Source organism: Mirounga leonina, unplaced genomic scaffold, assembly GCF_011800145.1.
Source record: "Mirounga leonina isolate KUSES-001 unplaced genomic scaffold, KU_Mleo_1.0 Mir_125, whole genome shotgun sequence".
Taxonomy (NCBI): domain Eukaryota; kingdom Metazoa; phylum Chordata; class Mammalia; order Carnivora; family Phocidae; genus Mirounga; species Mirounga leonina.
The window spans coordinates 52,606,835-52,629,752 of record NW_023270305.1 but is presented as its reverse complement, the minus strand read 5'-3'; the positions used below and the strand labels follow the sequence as shown (position 1 = coordinate 52,629,752).

Here is a 22,918-nt window from a genome sequence, read left to right as displayed (position 1 = left end):
AAATGAACACAGGCGCCAGCGGCTTCCGCACTTCCCCTGCCGGGCGCACGGGGACGTCGGCGCTGCGCCGCCGGCCCGCGCGGGGGCGAAGATTTGCATGTACGAAATTGGGAAGAGGGGGAACCACCCATCGAAAACCCCGAGCCGCCGTCCGCCTGGGCCCGGGAGAGCCAGCCCCACTTCGCCGGCCGGCCCGACCCCAAGCGCTCCCAGGCGGCCGGTGCCCTGGACGGCAGCGCACCCTCCCACCCGCTCCTGAACTTTAAACCACGCGCCTAAGAACAACCTGGAGGAGGGGGATTTCTCCGGAGTCGGCGGCTTTCGCACGCTCGGGACGGTCACCGCCCGGCTCCCAGCGTTCCCTGCGCTCCCGAAGATCCCGCCTCCCGCTGCCCGGACCCAGTCTCAAAGCCGGGGGCGGCAGGGGCGGGGCGCGGGGCACGGACGGGGCGGGACGCGGGCCCCGGGGAAGGCGGTGGTGCGGGGCCTACGTCAGTCGCGGGAAATCCCCCTCCCACCCGGCTGCTTGCCTCTAGGCCCGGCCGGCGCTCGGTTCTCGCGGCGCTCCGCCCCCTGCCCCTGGCTCCCGCACCTTGGACGGGAGAAGCCGGGTGATCCGGAACGCGAGAATTAAGGGGGTGGGAAGGTGTGAGCCGCAAACCCCGAGGAGGGCGGGAAGGAGGAGGAGGCCCCGTGGGGTGGTCAGGCGGACTGGGGTCCCGCCGGCAGAGTCCCTCCGCCGCCGGACCGACGCGGGCTGATTGTGGCGGCCTCGGGTCGGACACTTGGAGAGTGCGGCGCGGTGAGCGGAGCCATGGCCTCGGGTGAGTGTTTCAGGCGCGGGTCCGGGCCGCGGGAGGGAGCTCGTCCGGGGGTCTTGCAGTTCAGGGTGTCGGGGTCTCGGTTTCGGTTGTGTGCGTTCTGTCCTTAAAGTCGTCTCACCTGGCAAATTGTCAGCCTTTAAAAAAGTTACCTGGCACGGGGCTTGCGTGCGAAATCAAAGTCACGCTCTGTATTTTGATGCCATTATAATAGCCGGGACCTTAGAAATTCCCAACGACTTGATTTTTAGGATTAGGGAAGTAACACGAATCTAAATGAGGACGCAGAGTTCTCGTATTTAAAAATTGATTTATATTGAAATGGTGGTTTTATGTTTTAGAACAGGAATGAAGAACCTTCAGACCTCAGGAGTGCTCTCCTTTTTTTAGTTTAATTTAATCAAGTGCCGGGAGGTGATCGCTGTATGTGTTGACAGTTGTGCAAAATGTGGTGCGGCTTTAAAAGTCACCAGTGGTATCATAACGGGTCTTAAGTTGCTTCAACAAAGTGGATAATTTCTACTATAAAGCGGGTACTTTCTAGTTTACGTAGAAGTCATTTTTTTTCTTTGTTGGAAGAAAAGGGGAAAGGAGTATTGGAATGTCCGTGCTTTAAAATAGGAGTAGAAATGAAAACTTTACATCACTAACGTAACAATTTATTTTCAGTTAACCGATGCGTAGATCTCTTGCTTTGGGGGGAAACGAGTTTACCAAGAAACAGGTTAGAGGGCAGGGGAGGGAGTCTCATATATATAGCCGTGGTTTAGATCTGCCTGTAACCTAAAGGGAAGTAAATCAAGTAGACTGTGTTCGAGTTGGACCTTTACAGGATCCTGGCAAGGTTCACGGGACCCTTTCTCGGCAGACGGAGCAGCGTGAGCAGAGGCAGGGAGGCCTTGTAGGGCAAGTTAGCGGTATACTAGGAGGCTGAAGGTTTTGGGGGACCTGTTTATGCTTGACCCGCGTCCTCCCAAGACCCTGGTTCAGTGACCCTCAGAGGCTGATGTCTAGCTGAGAAGAGGAAGTAGAAAGCATTAAAGGATTTTTTTTTTTTAAGGGGTTGAGCAGAACAATGCCATAGCTACTGCTGTAGGTCGAAAAGGAAATTGGGGTGGTTCACATGACATTTGATTTCAGTTTGTCTGTGGTTTTTTATGTGAGAATACAAGTGTAGTTTAAAATATTTCAACTTTCTCTTTACCCACTTCAGTGACCCCAAACTTTCAGATAATTTTGTAAATTTATAATTTAAAGGCACGTTTAGATTAAAAGTGCAAAGATGATCTGAAATATTTGGCTAATTTATTGGATGACAGAAAGATTTTTTATGAAAGTAGTAAAGATTGGTAAGCATTATAAGTAAAGAAGGTCAGACTGCTGGCAGTTTAACCAAACTTCATTAATATGTGGCATGAGTGTAATACTTCTAATTCTTTTAAAAGAGAGAAAAGAACTATTTACATAAAGGTAAGACCCACATTATTAAAAAATGTGATACGATTTAAATTTGTTTAATGGTACTATATTTTGTGCTGTTGTGAGGACTGATTCCCTAAATTGAAGGGGAAAAAATTTAAAGGAATGGAAAGTTGTAGGGTAATTATCTTTTTTTTTTTTTTTTGCCTTTTCTGGAGTTGCATTAAAATGGGACTATTTAAAATATGACAGATTATTTAAATTGTAATTCAGTTGTTTGAAAACTGCCAAGGAAATTTTTAAAAAGGAGTCTGGGAGTATTTTTCTTAATCACTTGTAAAGGCCTTAGAGAAAAAGATTCAGTAAATTATAAATTCTTATCCTGTTTTGAAACAGTAATTGAACTGAAAGAGTAATAGGAAAAAAAATTTTGCTTAATTAGTTATCATTGTCTAGTTTAGATTATTTGTAGTAAGGTAGTAGTAAAACCTCAAAAAAGTATTTTTATTGATTACCAGGCACTTTAGACCATTTCTTCTTTTCTCACCGGATGTCATATGTAAATAGGTATGTGTAGCTGGATTTGTTATCTGTAAAATAACAAACGTAGAATGTAAAAGTAACAGATCATAATCTCATTAGCAAAAATTTAAGTACCATGAGTAATGGGGAATTTATATATAGATATATAAAAATTATATATATGTATATGATTCTATATGATTCTATATGATTCTAAATTTTGTTCAGGTAGATTACCAAATTATTTAGGATTTCACAGATCGGGTTCTATTAAGCTGTCTTTATTGCCTTTTTTTTTTTTAACACCTTGATTTCTGTCTTGTGACACAATTAATTAGAACAGGTACTGTTAAGAAAAATGTTCCCTGTCCCATGTAGGGTATGCATAGGCAGTCACTACTCTTGTATATTTATGATTCTGTTTTGTTTAAGTAAAATTAGCTATTTTGTCTGAATTTAAAGCTTCTCATTGTTCCTGTAGAAAGTGCAAAATATTCTTATGCAGAGATAGCTGTTTACTTGTAAGTATGGTAAAATATGTTTTAAAATTTGATAATTGATTTTTATTCACAGTGTTCTTTAGTATAGATGTTGTGTCATAGAATAGGAAGTACATGAAGAAATTGTTTTTGTAAACCACACTACTTCCAACTCTGTGGTATGAATTTCAAGAGAACTATAAGTATTTCTTTTGAGTAAGGGGGAAAAAAATCAGTGTAATTATGATGCAACTTAATCATTAACGATAGAGCTGGAAGCTGGAATTGACAACTAAAGCAAATGACTTTTTTTAAGTAGAAGACTACACACTATAAACATGAAGGCTGTTTCCAAAATGTGGCACGTGAAAATGTAGAGACAACTGTATAAAAGGATTAAGGTGATATATGTATGATAGGGTAAAGGTAATGAGTGAGTGAAATGGCTAAGGAGGAATCGTGATGAAACAATATTGGGAACATCTGGGGTGTGTGTATTATCTTTCCCAAATACAATATAAGAGGCCCAGAATTTCCTTTTGTTCCATCCTTCTCTCATCTGTGTTCTCTGCATATGATCGGGTTTGTAGGCACATGACCCAAATACTTGCATGGGACATACTTAACTAAAAGAATTTCTTTGTTTAATTCATTTTTAAGTAGGCATCCTGTAATTTTTATTTTTAAATCTGGCAATCTTAATCAGGATAGATGAGTTGGTACTGCCATTTATTTTTAAGTTGATTAAATACCTGAGTAATCTAGGACAGATTTTAAATATTTCTCTGCTTTTTCATTCTGGAAGTTAACATTTTTTTCAAGATTCCCTCTCTCCCCACCGTAATGGAATCTCTAGCAGTAGAATCTCTGTTGTGAAACTCTTGCATCTTTTATTTACCTTGTGGTGCGTACATCAGCCAAATACTTGTCTGAAAATTCCCTTACTTGGATGCTTAAGACTTATTTGAGAGTCAGCCTCAGAAATTGGAGTAAATCTGGACTTTAGCCCATAATGAACCTGGTTTTATTCCAGTTCTGCCACTCTGTAATATAAAAATGGGAATAACTACTACAACATCTTGTTTTGAGGAACAACAGAGACAATTCATGCCCATAAATGTTCGTTTTCTTATGTAGTGGAGCTGTTTGGAGACTCAGACCTCTAGGAAACAGGAGCTACTAGAGGTAGTTGGCACTCACTATTGTTTGAGTATCCTGACATTCTAGAATTCTGTGAAACCTTCAAAACTTGCAATAATAGGCTAGAATAGATGCTAGACAGAAAATCGTCTTTCAAGACTTTGAGAATGTGCATTTACTTTTAAATAATTTGGAATGGTTTTCTGTATTTTTAAGCTAGTGGAGAAAAGTTTGACAGTGATGTTTGGAGGCAGTGTATCTTTTCTCTTTTGTCCGCTTAGATGATAGTAAACATTCTGAAAGAAAGTAAATAAAAAATTTCTTAGTAGATAGACCATGTGTCCTTTTACTAATTTGATTGATACAACTTATCCTTCATTTGATTTCTTTTGCACCTTCTGTGTTAGTCTTTTTCTATCATGTCGGAATAGGCTTAAGTTTTCATTGCCCCTTTGTTAATTGAATGCCATTCTATCTATGTGAGAAATGGTAACTCTAAATTTTGATCATTATTAGGAAGAAACGGAAGAAGTGTGTCTTAAGGTAAAGAAGCTTATCACCACGATTCAGATGGGTTCCTAGGTTTGAGGAATGATGAATAGATCTTATTTTCTTTTTCTCCAAAGTAAGTGAAAGTGATACTTAGAAAAGTATATATTGTTAGCTCCATCTGCTCCTTTGGCTCTCAGGCAGTCTATTATCCAGTACTTCTGCAAGGGAGATGCAGTCTGCAGTCAGTCTCAGCTGTGGTGTTGATACATTAGCGTGTGATCATTTGCTTGCCGTATTTTAAGAAATGTTATGATAATTACAGTATTAATTTTGCAAACAGTTTACCTTTTAAATAAATTGGTGTGATTGAAGGCTATCCCTATCATAATGCTTTTTTCCCTTGCTTATATTTGGCTAAGCTTTTTAGGGTGGGAGAAAAAAGAGTTAAAGTCGTCAGAATTAAAAAAAAAAAAAACAACAAGTCAGATTTTCCTCTGCCTAGTTTGTCACCCAGCCCATACTTGTACATGAATTTTTGGATTGCTTTTCTGGATATGTGCATTTTTTCTGCTTCTTTATGTTTTAGGGCTCTGGTTCTTATTCAGGAGTGTGTTAGAATTGCTTGGAAGGCTTTCCCAGAAATATGTCGGGGCTTTAAAGATTTCTATTTCTATTCAACAGATTACAAGTGGGATCAGGGCGTGTATGTTTTTTGAAAAAGCTTCCAAAGTGATTCTAGTATACACCCCCACTATGAACTCTGTTCCAGGAATTTCATTGGATCTAAATATTCACTTGCCTATTCCAAGATGCATTATCTTCTTAAACGAAGTTGTATTTATTTTAGGTTATTTGCTGTAATAAGTTATTGTGACTTTACCTCCAGCTGTTTTATGCTTTTTTTTAAAAAATTTGATCTATTGGGATCCCAGCTATCATATTTGCTAATCTCATTCATAATTTCTTTTTCTTATGACTTCATAATTTTGAAATTTATCATCTATAAAATGGGAGATAATACCTGTTCTGTTTTTATGAAGATTAAGGTTAAGAGGATCAAATGAGAATATATGTAAAAGTACTTTAAAACAGTATTATAATTACTGTAATTAATTTTTTCCTGAACAATTAATGCTGGTTCCTGGTGCTAGCCATAAGGTTTTAATTAATGTGTGTATTTCTGACAATTGAGACTGCATTTTTAACTTTTTTTTCAATGTAGTTTTTTAGTCTTAAAAACTCAAATAGCACTCTTTTTCTGCTTAAGTGCAAATAAAAACATAAATATATCTTGCAAACATTTTGGCTGTATTTGAAATGTTATTCTGGTCTGTATTAGCATTTTACAATATTGTTAAAAATGTAGGGGTCAATCCCAGCTTTGCATAGTATTGGTTAAAAAAAAGTACAGTAGACAACTTGCTTAACCACTTTGAAGAAATTTCAGTACTTTTCAAAACTGTAGTGATTTGAGATAATCTTAGTTAAGAGTACTTATTTTCCCTGCAGTTCTCTGATATACATTTTACCTTCTTCCACTCCATACAAAACTACAGTTCAGCACTCTATCTTAAGGAAGAATGGCACTTCAAAACACAGTGCTAAGGGAGGAAATAACAGGTACATTATACTGATGCATGACATAAATGATTTATAGCTGGGAAGTATTTTTAAATCATAAATACAGATAAATTAGACCATGAATAGGTATGAAGAGTAGAAAAGTGTAGCAATTCTAATACCTACAAAGCACTATTTTTTTCCATAGTAGTGGAACCTAATAAGGAAAATCTGATTAATCACTAATACGATCCTTCGATGTTTGTATAACTTACACAAACAAAAAGATTTTTAGATTTTCAGTTATTCACTCCCCACATATTTACTGAATATCTATGTGCACGGCACTGATGAGTAAGTCACAATTCCTGCCTTCAAGTAGCTTGAAAAGGAATAAAACAAGTAGCTTGATGAAATAAAACAAGGAGCTTTTTCAAGAAGAAATAAAACAGTGAGTCTCCCCTAAATTATAGTTATCTGGAATAATTGTCATGAACAAAATACTATGGTAATTTAGAGGAGGGGGAGATTATTTCCAGCTGGGGGAATATGAAATATTACAATAACATATTACCTGGTTGATAATGAGAGTTTTTACCAATAAAGAGCTTGTACAATAGGAAGAATAGATTTCAAAGGTTTTGTAAGTACTTGATATTATATGATCACTAATATTTGTCGTTTTTATAACTTCACATCTTTAAAAATTCTTTTATCTTTTAACAACTGCTTTTCGGTTCTCTTGCCTATAGACTTTTCTCACAAATACTTTCTAGTTTAAGGAAGTGTTGGGTAACCAATGAAATATTTGAAAAATCCCTACGAGCCTAGCACTTTTATTCACACTCTTCCCCCAAAAGTTAGCCACTTACCATTAATGATGTAATTCTCTATCAACTTCCCACCAAGACACCTTTAAGTAGTGGGCAGGGATTTATTTGACCTTTAGCTAAAGCACATAAATTATTTAAGATATAACTTAAAAAATACTGTTGAGTATTTCGAACTATTGAGAGGAAAATGTACTTTCTTTTAAATACTCCTGCAATGATATATAAGGATGTGAAATACTTGGAGCTGAAATGTGAATTTGAGCTATTCATAATATATAAGGATATGTGAGTATGTGACAGGGAAAAATGAAAGACATCTGCATGCCTTACATTTTTCAGTAAAGTTGAAATAAGTATTACGAACGTGAGTAGGTTGAAGTCCGGTTTCCCTGGCTCTACCAGTAACTTTCCTCAGTAACCCAAAGTAGAAACTGTGGAGCCTCAGTGATTCCTTCCTTGCTCCTAACCCTAATGTTCAGTCAGTCGCCAGGAACTGTCAATTTTATTGAAATAATCCTGCAGCCCTGCTACCACTACTAGACGTCAGACGTGCCCTCACTCTTGCCCACAGTACTGTCAGCCTCGAAACCGACCATCAGGCTCTCTCCTTTTCAGTCCGTCCACTGCCGCCAGCGTTCTTACTCTAAAATGTCAGTCCAATCATATGATTCTCCTGCATAAAGCCCTTCATTGATTCTTTGTCACTCGTGGAATAACATCCAAATCCCTAATGTCCTTTGTACTTTGTACAGATTTGTACAGATCACAAATGTGCTCTGGCTTTTGGTTTCAAGGGTAGAAGTGTCCTGCACTTCCACTGTGGCTTCATTGGTCATTTGTAAACTCTTCCTCTTCTATGCTGCTACGCCTTTGGACACACTGTTCCCTTTCACTAGAAGGCCTTCCCCTTCTACTCTCCCCACCTTTTTGCTTCATTAACTCTTTTTTCTTTGATTTGACACAGGCATGCCTGATTCTTTTGCTTTTACTATCAGTTTATGCACACTTTTGTTAGCATAAACAAAATTTTGTTTTGCTGGACTCTTCTGCAGTCTAATAATTTGTGTTGTTTGCCTCCCTGTTCTATAAAATTCTTGAAAGCACCAGTTGTTATACCATCATGTTATGTGTCACTATAAATCATTTTCAAGAAAGCATCTGAAACAATAGTAGACAACATTTATTGAGTATTTGTCATAGGCGTGATACTTGATAAGAATTGAACACACACTACCTTGATCCTCACAACACGAGGTAGGTGCTATTATTATTCCCATTTCATAGATTTAGAGACTTAGAAGATACATTTCCAGGGTCCTTGCTATGAAGATATGGCTAAGTAGGACTCAAAAGGCCTCTTCCTCACACTGTACCAATAAGACCCATTGTGTTACCCTTTCTAAAGATTTGCTTGCATTCTAACAGAGGATAAGTCTTTAGTCAGAGAAATGGATTATCTAATTGTGGGAATTTAGAAATCACTAAACTGATGGAAGGAAAATGGGGGTTTTTTTGAATGGAAGACATCTTCATACCCCTGAAATAAAGACGCATTGCCAAGTACTCTACTTGTAAGCACACTTGAGTATCTTCATTGAATTTTTCATTTCTATAGAATGGATAATAAGAAGGGTAAAGATGCATATGTTTTAGACAACTTTACTGACATAAAATTAATGTATAATATATTGCACATGCTTAAAGTTTGCAATTTGATAGCTTTTGACATATGAATACAACCTTAAAATCATCATCACAATCAAGATAATTAACATATCCATCATCCCCCTGACTTTCCCCATCCATTCCACACCCCTGTTCTTAGGCAATCAGTGATCTGCTTTTTTTGATTATAGATTAGTTTACATATTCTAGAGTTTTATATAAATGGAATCCTAGAGGATATGCTCTTTTGGTCTGGCTTTCAGTCAGTGTAACTTTTTTTAAATTGGGAGTATAGTTGACACATAATGTTACATTAGTTTCAGGTGTATAACGTATACAATTCATCCATGCTGTGTAGATCAGTTCATTCTAAAGTTCCATATTTTGAATTACATCTGTTATAGAAAGTAATTTATTTTCTTCTTTTGTGTCTTCAGTAGAGATTTAGATGGAACTGATTGAAAATTCTGTTGAGCTTAAAATGAACACTTCTGGAACTTGTTTTGATGTTCTCTGTATCAATCCTTTTAAGATTCCAGTGGAGATATTAAAAAAAACACATCCTTCTGCAAGGATTTAAATGCATTTTCATTTCCAATTAGCAGTCTTTTAGTCCACTGTTAAGGGTCTAATGTAAAATCAAGCAGCTCCATTCACTTTTGGAGTATGATATTGTACTTTTGCAGACTATCTTCTTGACCCTTCTGGGGGAATCTTGAGGGATGTCCTTGTACTTGGTCTTAGCGTGAAAAGTGAATATCTCTGAAGTGGGGATCTCAGAACTTCACGCTGGCATTAGCTCTTGACGTTAAATGATAAAGTGCTAACCAATAAATATGACTTGAGTGACTTGTGTTAACACTGTATAGGAGCTCAGTATGAATGGGAGAAGAGGCACCTTTACCATCCAATCTTGGGTAATTACATTTCAACCTTATTATTTAATATTGGGAGGGAAAATTTTTTAGTCTGCTATTTTGAAAAAAAACCAAAATGGTCAAATCCATTATTACTGCTATCCTAATCTCACCCTCCTCCTTTTTTAAATTTTCAGGTGGGTATAACCCATGTATAGAGATCATTGAACAGCCCAGGCAGAGGGGCATGCGTTTTAGATACAAATGTGAAGGGCGATCAGCAGGCAGCATTCCAGGGGAGCACAGCACAGAGAACAACCGAACATACCCATCTATCCAGGTAATAGACCATTCTCCTGTGTTTATCTAACTCTTAATTGCTCCATATTTTATCTATAGCAATTACATGAAAGGCCCAGTTTCTTCACAGTGTGCTCTCATTTCCTCTGTGCTTATATGTATACTCTCAACGGATATTTATGATTCGACAGTGAATATAAGAGTATGGCATTCAGTGGCCCAACATCCAAGTATTTTCTCTCGCTCTGTGATAATATTTTGGTATAGCTTGTTTTAAAAAGAAAATAAGCAGAATCAGATGAAAGTAGTGCAGAAAATAATATGCCAAGGAACAGAGAGGTAAATTCTTCCCTTCTGGTATTCACTGGAAGGTTCCATCCAAACAATATTTGCCAGTCAGTTGGACTTTATTTATCTAGTGCTAACTACATTATATAAATTGAACTCTCATTTAGTAGGTCAGTTCTGAATGAGATAAATTTATGGATCATATATTTAATTTCCCCCTTTTTCAGATTATGAACTATTACGGAAAGGGAAAAGTGAGAATTACATTAGTAACAAAGAACGACCCATATAAACCTCATCCTCATGATTTAGTAGGAAAAGACTGCAGAGATGGCTACTATGAAGCAGAATTTGGACAAGAACGCAGACCGTTGTTGTAAGTACACAGTCACAGACATCTTTAGGAATAGGATAAGCAGAGGATGCTCTGTTTCCTGTACATGTACATCTGTTATTTCTTAGCAGGATAAAGTAATTTCTCATTCTACTTCTGTTTACTGTAGTATACATTTAAATTTTCTTACCAGTTGTAATAGAACTACCCTTTTATTCTTTATTAGTATACACAGCCCATGATGGTAGCAGGAATACTTATTTATTGCTACTAAAGGTAAACATAAACTTATTTTACGCTGTGATTTTCTTTCTTAGTGTGAACAATCTCTGAAAAGTTTTCTTTCATATATTTTTACTTTGTCCTTTCATTAATAGTTAAAAACTACCAGATATGAGAGAAGCGAATGGAAACCTGGAATTATTATTTAGAAAAGGACAGGTTATAAAAGTAACATGACAAGATAAGAAAAAGGATTTAACACTTTGTTGTTGGTTAGGCTGCCACAAGATGGGTCCATTCATCATGTCGGTGATAGTATAAATTAATAAAATCCTTCTGTTGTAGGCACTTCAACAACTACATAGGAAAAGCCTGAAAAATATGAATGTCTCTTGAACCAGCAATTCTACTTCTAGGAATTTATCCTCAGGAAACAATTAAGCATGTTCAGACATTTAGCTATAGTTAATGTTCGTTGCAGCTCAGTTTGTAATGGCAAAAAGTTAAGAAGCTATCAAAATAATAAACAAGGAGGGATCAGTTAGATAAACTGGTACATCCATGCAGTGTACTCCTGTGTAGCCTTAAAAATAACGTTGCAAATATCTCTTTGTATAAAAAGATATTCACATTATGTGAATAGGTTTTAAAGCAGAATATGTGATAAAAAAATCTTTTAAAAAAAGAGATGTGTACATGTACTTGGTAGTATATACACTAAGGTATTAATAGTGGTTGTCTCTTGGTGGGTAAGACTGGGGTTTTATGTTTTTCTTTTAACTTATGTTTATTCTGTGATTCATTTTTTATAATGAACATGTATGGCCTTTGGAAAAAACTGAACCTAATTACAACAAGGAAAATGTTAGTAGCCTCCTTATATATTAATAGTAACTATCTAGAAAATATACTTTAAAAATATTCCTCTTACAATTACAAGACAAAACAAAAAAATATCTAGTAATATACATATGGCAAGAAATATTTCCTATTTATATCCTTTGACCTCCCAACACCATTTTACACTGTGGACCAGTCCTTTCTTGGAACATTCTTATTTCTTGATTTCTGTGAGAACAGAGTCTCCTGTTTTATTTTTTCTGGCTGTTCCTTCTCAATCTTAGTTATAGACAGTTAAATTCTTAGTTATGTCCAATAATGCCCTTTATGGTTCTCCTGCTTCTCCTCCCAGTCCAGGACCCTGTTAAGGATCACACACTGTATTCACTTGTCATGTTTATTTAGTTGTCATGATTATTAAAGTCTCCTTTAATTTACAATAGTTTCTCAGCCTTTTTTGGTCTTTCATGACATTAACATTTTTGAAGAGTCTAGGCTACTTGTTTTGAAGATTGTTGTTCAATGTGGATTAGCCTAGTTGCTCGTTTATATTCATGTTACTATGATAACATGAATAATATTTTCATGTTAACATGAAACATTTTGGATGAGAAATCTACAGAGGGGGGGTGCAATGTTCTCAAAATATCCCTTCAGGAGACATGGGATATTAGTGTTTTCCATTGGTGATATTAATTTGCATTCTATTGTAAAGAAAAACTTTCCCCTTTTCCCCTTCCCCCTTACAAAAAAAAAATACCACTGTAGACCCTTGGATTCTTTTTTTTTTTTTTTTTAAAGATTTTATTTATTTATTTGAGAGAGAGAGAATGAGAGACAGAGAGCATGAGAGGGAGGAGGGTCAGAGGGAGAAGCAGACTCCCTGCCGAGCAGGGAGCCCGATGCGGGACTCGATCCCGGGACTCCAGGATCATGACCTGAGCCGAAGGCAGTCGCTTAACCAACGGAGCCACCCAGGCACCCCGACCCTTGGATTCTTATATTCAGTGTACTGTAGTCCATTACTGGCATTATTATTTTGATGTTCAGATTGACCCTGATTTGACCAATGCAAGCCCCTTCCTCCTGCTCCCTGTGTCCTTTTGATATGCTTCTATCTTTCTTTGAGCACTTCTTTACTTTCTGACACAGCAAAGTGTTCAGGACTTACTTGTACTTTTCTCGCCCCAGCCCTGAAATCAGTTTTTATAAGGAGCCCTGGTTCCTTTCAGTGGAGAATGGTATTTAGTCTCATTGCCTTTTTGACATATTCTCTTAAATATATCAAAAGCACCTCAAATAGAATATGCCCAAACTCTGACTTTACCATGATCATACTTCTTTCTTCTCAATGGGTCTTCCAATGTGCTTTATCTCGGTGGTTGCTATAAAAGCCCCCAGACATACGTATCATCCTTGACACCCCTCACACAGGCACACGCATTGAATTCATTAACAGGTACCTCCTAAATAATTACTGAATCTGTGCACTTCTCTCAGTGATCTCCGTCAGCACCACACTACCCGTAGTCGAAATAAATGTAGGCTGCCAGAATAGCCTCTTGATTGGTCTTCTTGCATCAACTCTTTTTGTACCTTTTCTCCTCAAATCTGTCCTCCACTTGAGCCAAGGTGATCTTTTTTTAAAAATTAGTTTATTCAGAGTGATCTTTTCTTTTTTTTTTTAAAGATTTTATTTATTTATTTGAGAGAGAGAGAATGAGAGACAGAGAGCATGAGAGGGAGGAGGGTCAGAGGGAGGAGCAGACTCCCCGCTGAGCAGGGAGCCCGATGCAGGACTCAATCCTGGAACTCCAGGATCATGACCTGAGCCGAAGGCAGCCGCTTAACCAACTGAGCCACCCAGGCGCCCTGGAGTCATCTTTTCAAATAGAAATCTGATTGTCACATTCCCATTTAAAACATTTTAAGGGCTTTATGTGGCTCTTGGAATAAGGGCAGTATTCCTTACTGGCCTACAGGGTCCACAGGGTCTGCTTGTATTTTTAGCCTTCTATCCTATGCTTCCTTTGAACTCTATACTCCAGTCCCAGAGGCCTTCCTTTAGTTTCCTGTGCTTACAAGACTCTTCTGTAGAGGCCTTTGCTTGTTCTGTTCCTTCTTCCTGAAGTCTCTTTCTCTCCTCATCCCCTCGTTCATTTCTGTTTAAGTACCACTTTGTACAGTAAGCCTCTCTGTCCTTCCTGAATTGATCAACTCTCCCGTCATAGGCTCCCATGACACAGTGTATATCTCCTTTATAAAACTTGTCATGATTTCAGTTTAGCATTTTTTGCATGTGATTATTTAATATGGATCTAAGTGCTTCACTAGACTGGAGGTCAGCAAACTTTCTCTGTTAAGAGCCAGATAGTAAATATTTTAGGCTTTGCAGGCTATATGGTCTCTGTTGCATCTGCTCAATTCTGTTATAGCGTGAAAGCACACATAGACAATATGTAAACAAATCAGCTTGTCTGTGTTTCAAAATATCTTTATTTAGAAAAATGGGTGGTGGGCCCGGGTATGGTCCATGGGCCACAGTTTGCAAACCTCTGCACTAGGATAAGCCCCTTGAGGAGAGGGATTGTAATGCCCATTACTTTCTAGAGTTTTTGGTACAGAGTAGGAATCCCAAAATTTGTTGAATGACTGAATCAATGAATGAATGAATAATTGATTCAAATAATCTTCATGATCCTTGGTTTCCTCATGTCAGAATTTCAAAAATCCCTACCACTTCTAATATTCTGTGAATAGCAAATACGATTTTTCAGATGAAACAAAATTTAGTGTATAAATATATTAAAATAAATAATTCTTTAAAATCTTTTGTCAAAGAAAAAGTGAGAACCAAGCTATGAATCTTTCAAAGAAGTGGAATACTTTTGAGGAAGAGGATTATGGGTTTCAGGGTTTCGAGAAAGGATTATGAATTCAAGATTTATTTTTTAATTATTGGAGGTAGAGGAAAGAAACGCCAAAGATATTTTAGGTGCTAACAAAATGACAAGTACGGTGAAGGTGCAGAACATAAACACAAGGCACCATGAGATGGAGAGGAGCAAACGAGGCAGGCAGCCTCCTGTTGCCCAAGTGCCATGTGAAGTTTGAACAAATAGTAATGTTATTATAACCAAGTTTTGCTTCCTTATTCACACCCACCCAACTTTAATGATGTCATGGTTTTTCCATGTGGGAACAAGTATGACTGGTGGTGGTAGGGGGGGAGTTCCCCCCACCATCATCTGTGCTACAGATATGCAAATTAGTAATATTTGTAGCTATTGAGAAGTTTTCCATAAATGACATTTTGAAACTTTTGTTAAATATTATTGTTCGTATTAAACATCTTTCTAATTTAAAGATTTTTTTTATTAAACATCTTTCTAATTTAAAAGAAAACATTTCAGTGCTTTTCTTATGAATGATTATTATAATTTCATGTAATATAGCATAAAACATATTCCATTGCTACTAGTAGTGAAGTCAGGGCTCAAAAATCAAATGTCTGTGGAATGGATCAGGTCTAAGAGGACTAGCAGGCACTGTAGTAAATTGGAGAGCCCTGCATAAATGGGGCTGCAGGTGCTGAGCTCCAGCGAGGTGTTCCTGTGTTAGGCTACTGTGGCCAGACCTTTCGAATGTTCAAGAGAAGCCAGAAATCCAGATGTTTATATGCAATTACTGGATTGTTCAATGTTAGTAGTGTGTGCGCATTTTTTTTTTTTTTAAATACAGGCGACACTTTTATGGGCTCAGCAAAACATACCTGTGGGCGTCCTTTTACAACTCTTTTAGCTTTTTGGTATTACTTCCCTGTTAGTCTTCATCTGTTTTGGCGTATTTGACATAGGCACAGGATGTACCCTTGATTTTTGCAGTATTTTTTGGTAAGACTTCATTTATTTGTCCTTGTGTTTAACTATAATACAGTTTGAAAGTTCTGTTTTCCTTCTAGTTTTCAAAATTTGGGTATTCGTTGTGTAAAGAAAAAAGAAGTAAAAGAAGCTATTGTTTCAAGAATAAGGGCAGGAATCAATCCTTTCAATGGTAAGTATGTTTGACAGAATTATTTCTATTATTTGGATATTGACCTATTTGTGCAAGTGAGTTCTGTTTGTATCTTGAACCTGTGCTTTAAAAGCTGTCTTAAGTTTTGTGTTCACTTTTCTGCTTGCTGATGGATACCTGTATCCAAGGAAGGAAGAAGATTTAAAACCTTTCATAGTGTTGGGGAAAAAAATTCTCTGACAGGGCTTTCTGGTATCTGTGGAAAGGGCCATTGTTTTGTTGTTTTCTATAAGAAAACCTCACAGATGTTCTGATTTCTTTTTGAATGTGGCCTTCCGTATGCCATTCCAGCAGACAGTATACGTGACCTTTTCTGAATGTTGAACTGGCACTGTGGTTATTTAAATCAAGGGCATACTCAGCAGCAAAATTTAAATTAATCCCAGGGTGGAAGAAGACGTATAGAAATAGTAGAAGCTATACAAAATATTTTCATAGTGTATTTGTGTATAAGGCTAGGTATTTACTGGTTAGTGGGTTTTGTCAGGGATAGTGTGATCTGGTGTAGCACCTGGCAACTGTAAGCACTCTGTGTTGTTTGAAGAGATGAATGACTACACCAAGCTAAATGCTGGCATCCCACACTAGGGTAGTCTCCACTGTAAAGTCTTCTGCAGCTACTTCAATAGGCATCATTCAGGAACTGAACGACAATAACATTTTCAAAGAATAGATCTCTCCGTCATATTTAAGACATCCTCGTATCATTGGTTTGTGTTTTTCCTGGATGTATAAAAATAATTTAAGGGTTATGAAGATAATTTAAGGAATATGTTCATAACCAAGTGCTGTATTTTTATGAACCATAAGGTCTGCATCTCTTTTCCCTAGGTCTTTATTTTTCATACTATTTAGTATAATGCTGTAAGCAAAAGTCCCCTTCTTCCCCTTCAGTCTTCCTCATCAGAGCAAGATGACTATTAAGTTTGGTGTGTATTTTTTTAGAATTTCCTTTATACATGTATAGCTGTCTCCCTAGTTTAGGAACTTATCATTTCATAGTTTTTACAGTGGAGACTACTGTAGTGTGGGATGCCAGCATTTAGCTTGGTGTAGTCATTTATCTATTCAAACAATACAGAGTGCTTACAGTTGCCATCCCCAGCAAAATCCACTAAAGAGTAAGTATCCAACTGTATACACAACTATATGCATGTATTTTTATATAAATAGAACCATGCTACTGCTTTTTTCTTTTCACTTAGGAATAGATCTTAAGCATCTTGCCATGTTAGTACTTATAAATCTATTTTACTTTTTAACAGAGTATGCTATTGTTTGGATAGACCACAATTTAGCCATCTGTTAATGAACATTTAGGTTATTTTCATTTTATTAAAAAAACTCCATTGAACATATATATATGGAGTTTTTGTGTGATTATTTCCTTAGGATAAATTTTTTTTAAGGTTTTTTTTTTTTTAATTTATTTAAGTCCTCTCTACACCCAACGTGGGGCTCTAATTCATGACCCTGAGATCTAGGGTCGCTTGCTCTTCTGAGTCAGCCAGGCACCCCTAGGATAAATTTTCAAAAGTGGAAGATTTCTGGGTCAAGAGTGTATGCTCATTTTCATTGCTAAAGTAAAAGCCCAAACTTATAAAGAGTCTATCTGTGTCCAGATGCAGTGTAAAACAGGGATCATGTAGTATAAAAGAAGATCATAAATAACAGCTACCATGTATTATTTTTTGTATGTCAAGGAGTAAATGTTAAGTGCTTTATGTATGCTATGTATTTAGTCATTACAACACTGCTTTATAGAAGAGAATCCCAAAGCTTTGGTTATGGTAATTTCCCCAAGTTATGTAGCAAGTACAAGTGGCAGAGCTAGAGTTCAAGTCTAGGTCTCCTGACTCCAGTGGAAAAGGCATTAAGAAAGGAAGATGCAGGAGTCAAGAGGCAGATGGGCCCTCCAGAAGTTTTTTAGGTTTTTGGTTTTTTACCAATCCAGAACCAGGCATGATGTTAATAACACTCATATAGCACCTAGAATAGTTCTTAGTACAAAATAAGTGCTTTACATATTTTATTTTATTTAATCTTTAAAAATTTTTTTAAGTTTATTTATTTATTTAAGTAATCTCTACCCTTCAATATGGGGCTCAGACTCACAACCCCGAGATCAAGAGTCGCATGCTCTTCCGACTGAGCCAGCCAGGTGCTCCTTATTTCATTTAATTCTTACAGCAATGTATGAGGTAGGGACTGTTGTTATCTCCATTTTGAAAATAAGGAAATGAAGGCATAGAAAAGTTAAGTAATTTTCTCAGGGTCATGGAACTGGTAAGTGGTGGTGCTGGGATTTGAACACAGGTAGCCTAGCTACCAGGCTCATGATCTTCTCTCTACTGAGCTGCCTAGGTAGATTTAGATTTGGGGAAGGAAGCAATCCTGCCAGTTGAGCCTTCACAGTGTTTGTGGTTTTGGTTGTTTTTTAGTTTTTTGTAACATCCCTTTCTTCCCCATAGCCCTTTTGCTCTCTCTAGGTGAAGGACGTATCTCACAGTTTGAGTTGTGGAATCCACCCCACCCTCACTTACTACTAAGAAGTGATCTTCTTAGAACAGTGCTTTTTATAGCATATTATTCTGATTAAGAAATTGGAATGGCTCTTTTAAAAGTTTAAAAACTAAATGGCCCTCAATTGAAAGTCTTCCACATGTAACTCCAACATATCTTTCCTGCCTTCTCTTCCACTGGTCCTCGTCATAAACCCCTCACTATTCCAGCAAAACTCTCTTGTTCACCCTACCCTGATCATCTCTCTGGCCATCTTCTCCATAATCCGTAGGGATGTAGGTAAGCTTACACCATTTGTAGCCTGGACTGTGTTGTTAGCCCCTAAACTTGTGGTCCTGCCTCTGTTCTTTACCATCTTCCAAACACTTTATACACTGCATACAAAAATATCCTTCTAAAACCAGTAGGAATCACTTCAGAACTCTGCTTATCATCCTTCAGTGGCTCTGAATAATTTTCATCAGTGGTTCTCAATTTGAATGTGCATTAAGAATCCCTTCTTACTTGCTAAAAAGGTAGATTCCAGGTCACATTCTGATTAATTTGTTAGGTCTGGCAAGGGATCTGGGACTCTGTTGGTTGTTTTTTGTTTTGTTTTGTTTTGTTTTTGTTTTTTAAAGATTTATTTATTTGAGAGAGAGAGAGAAAGAGTGCACACACGAGCAGGGGCAGGGGGCAGAAGGAGAGGGAGAAGTAGACTCCCTGCTGAGCAGGGAGCCCAGACTCGGGGCTCGATCCCAGCACCCCGGGACCATGACCTGAGTCAAAGGCTGATGCTTAACTGAGTCACCCAGGCACCCCTGGGACTGTGTTTTAAGAAACCTGTAGCTCCATGTTTCTTAACTTATTTGACTGACTCATAGAAGAAACAGATCTTATTTCTCCACTCAATACATACATAGGCATACATACATACATAGATAAAAACACTATTCTTACTACATGCAATATACTCTCTTATAGCTATGCCTTTGCATTCCATTTCTTCCCCCCCGCCCCCTTTTTAAGAAAATGCTTATCCAACCCACCAAATTAGTTTTATGACTGAGCAGTGGGTCCCAAATTCTTACTACATGGAATATGTTCTCTATGCCATTCCATTCTTCCATTCCTTTCCATTCCATTTCCTTCTCTCTCTCTCTTTTTTTTTTTTTTTAAGAAAATGCTTATCCACATGCACCTCTATGTTTATAGCAGCATTATTTACAATAGCCAAGATATGGAGGCAGCCCAAGTGTCCCATCAACTGATGAATGGATAAGGATATATGTGTATATATATATACACACACAATGAAATATTCAGCCATAAAAAAAATGAAATCTTGCCATTTGCAACGACATGGGTGGAGCTAGAGAGTATAATTAAGTGAAATAAGTCAGTCAGAGAAAGACCAATACCATATGATTTTACTCAAATTTGGAATTTAGGAAACAAAACAAATGAGCAAAGGGAAAAACAGAGACAAACTAAGAAACAGACTCAACTCTAGAGAACAAACTGATGGTTACCAGGGGGAGGTGCATGGGGGAGGGTGAAGTAAGTGATGGGGATTAAGGAGTGCACTTGTGATGAGCACCAGGTGATGTATGGAATTGTTGAATCACTATATGGTACACTTGAAACTAACATAGCACTGTATGGTAACTAACTGGAATTAAAATTAAAGAAAAGAGAAAATGCTTATCCAACCACCAAATTAATTTTATGACCAGTGTGGGTCCCAAACTACAATTTGAAAATCTCTGCCCTAGATGATTCTGATGCAAGTGATCCATGGGCCACACTTTCAGCAACTCTGACCTACTTGCTAGATTCAGCTTCTCAATCATGGCACTCAAAGCCCTTCATAATCCAATCTTTGCTTTCCATTCCATCTTCACCTCTAGCTTGCACTGCCTCGACTTCCTGTCCCTCCTTCCCCTAATACTGAGTGCACACATACGTGCTTTGTTTTTGCCATCTGAACCATTTTGCCAGGTTAGAAGAGCCACATTCTTTCTTGCTACTCAGCCTTTAAATATATGCAACTCTCTTACATGGAATATTCTGATCTACCTGGTGAATTCTTCCTGTTCAGCCTTCAAGTTTAAGGTCACCTCTTTGAAGCTTTCTGTGACCTTTCCAGACAGAGCAAAATGTTTTACATATTTCTGATACGATTTGCTATAATTTTGTTTGCATGTTTCTCCTTCACTGAGTCCTGAGGCTCTGAAGGACTGTCTTCTATGTATCTCTAACACATAGCCTAGTATCTGGCACATGGTAGAGGCTTAATTAAAATTTGTTGAAAGGGTAAATGAACAAATGAATGAGTGAACATGCCTTATTTGTACTTGTCTACCAAAAATATTCAAGTTGTTTTCCTTACCTGAAATGCCCTGAAAGCCTTTTCAGCTCTCCTGAGCCAAAGGTGATATCCTCCTAATTATAACATTCACTCAGCAATTGGTCATGAAAAGCTTTGTGACATCTGTTGCATCCTTTAATGCTTCGGTGGTTGTCTTCTGAGATGAATTTCATGCTCACTGTGGACAGGATCTCTGATGGAACTGGGTTATATTTCACTTTGGTACCTCAGCAGTATATTTATATTAAATATCTTCACAACTAAGTGCCTTGAGGTAAAAGTCTACTTCTATGCAGTAGGTTACACATCTTACCTACTTATGTGCATTCATTCCTTCAACAGGTGTTTACCTCATTCAGTCTTTATAGTCCGAGCTTGTTCTAGATGCTTCGGATAAGTTAGTGAATAAAACAGAAATTCCTGCCTTTGAGGAGCTTATATTTCTGTGGAGAAAGACTAACAGTTAACAAATTTGCTAGATAAGTGTATTATATAATTTATTAGACAATGAAAAGTGCTAAGGGGGAATATCAGCAGTGTAAGGAGTTGGGAATCCGTAGTTAGGGGGAACAGGTTATAAATTATAAATGGATGATTATAGTAGGCCTCATTCTCTATTCTGATGTATTTTTCATAATAGAAATAATGATTATTATATGTTATTATTCTCCTAGAGTATTGAAATAAAACTTAAAATGTACATTTCTAATACTAAGCAAAACAAAATCTAATCCCTCTAAAAAAACTCAAAAACACTAAAAACTAATTTAAATAACCTGAACTCAGAGGTAGAATTATCCTTTCTTTGATTGTTTATTTTATTTTTGGGATCTGCAAGTTCAAATTCTACCACTTACATAGAAATTTGTCAGAGCTGAATTGATACTTTTTCATAGCTGCATCACTTCACATAGGAGAATTCTGCTGTACTGCAAGAGACCAGCTGACTTTGTTTTTGTGATATATATTTATGATATATAGAAACAAAGGAGTTGCTCAGTTCTCCTGGGTTTAAAAAAAAACAAAACAATGGAATTGGAAATGTTTAGCAGAGTAGGATCTACAAATTCTGATCCATAGACTGATGCTACCTCATTGTGACAGTCTGTTTTCTAGAGATCAAGTATCATGTGAAAATACGAAGACTATTAAAAACGATTCTTACTTTGCGTAGAATTAGTTTGTGTACTACATCAACTAGTATGTTGTAAGGCCATTCCTTATCTTTCTTGCTATTAGTTCTTTAAAACAGGAACTATCTCTTGCAAATAGGGATATATAGCAATCAAGTAGTATTAAACTTGAGGCTTCACGTAAAAATATTGTTCAAATTGTCTAAGATGTGCTAAAATCTAAATTGGGTGAGGAATTTAATGAAGGGCTTCAATATCAAGTTGTTTTTTTTTTCAATATCAAGTTTTAATAGTGTCCACTTAGCTGGAATAAAAGAATAGCAGTTAGACTTCGTAGAGGACTCTTACTACAAAAGCTGAAAAAAATTTCATTTATTTATCATTTTCTATCTATGTATTTAAGGACATATAAGGAATTCTAATATTCAGTAATTAAAATCTAGCATTTTGACAATAAAGAATTTGCAATTCAGTTTTATTTGGTATTTTACTATTTTTCCATATACAGAGGACATTGAATTGTTACAAAAAGTGTTTTACAGTTGAGTTGGGGGAATTATTATATATTGGTAGTCTAAAAAAGAACACAGTTTATTTTATTAATTTTTTTTCTTAAGTTTTTTAAGAACACAGTTTAAAAAGACAAGTGATCAGGGTGCCTGGGTGGCTCAGTTGGTTAAGCCCGTCGGCTCAGGTCATGATCCTAGGGTCCTGGGATCCAGCCTTGCATTGGTCTCCCTGCTCAGCAGGGAGCCTGCTTTTCCCTCTCCTTCTGCCCCTCCCCCTCCTTGTGCGCGCTCTCTCTCTCTCTCTCTCTCTCTCTCGCTCTGTCAAATAAATAAAATCTTTAAAAAAATAAAATCATTAGTGTATATACTGTATATTTTTATCCTGTTGTTTACTTGTGTTTCAGTAGTATTTAACTGTATTAGAATTTTGAAAATGTCACATCTCTAGACCTAATAGATGTTATAATTGACTTTAAAAAAGAATCCCTACTTCCAAGAGAAATACATCATGGTAATATATTTTTGATAAAAATGAAATTCTTGTACATCCTGCTCTT

The 22,918-nt window shown here is 37.2% G+C and overlaps 1 protein-coding gene across 3 annotated transcripts in view; it reads left to right on the top strand.

Moving 5' to 3' along the window:
- Positions 1–659: 659 nt before the first annotated feature.
- Positions 660–22,918, top strand: part of REL (REL proto-oncogene, NF-kB subunit) — a 33,488-nt gene continuing 11,229 nt past the window's right edge. For 2 of the 3 annotated variants that reach the window (XM_035001491.1, XM_035001490.1), the window contains exons 1-3: positions 7,605–10,128; positions 10,604–10,752; positions 15,734–15,825. In XM_035001491.1, the coding sequence (XP_034857382.1) occupies positions 9,925–10,128; positions 10,604–10,752; positions 15,734–15,825 (445 nt within the window). In that variant the 5' untranslated portion in view covers positions 7,605–9,924. Of the gene's footprint in view, positions 825–7,604; positions 10,129–10,603; positions 10,753–15,733; positions 15,826–22,918 lie in introns of those variants that run through there. The other variant, XM_035001492.1, reaches the window with a different exon arrangement.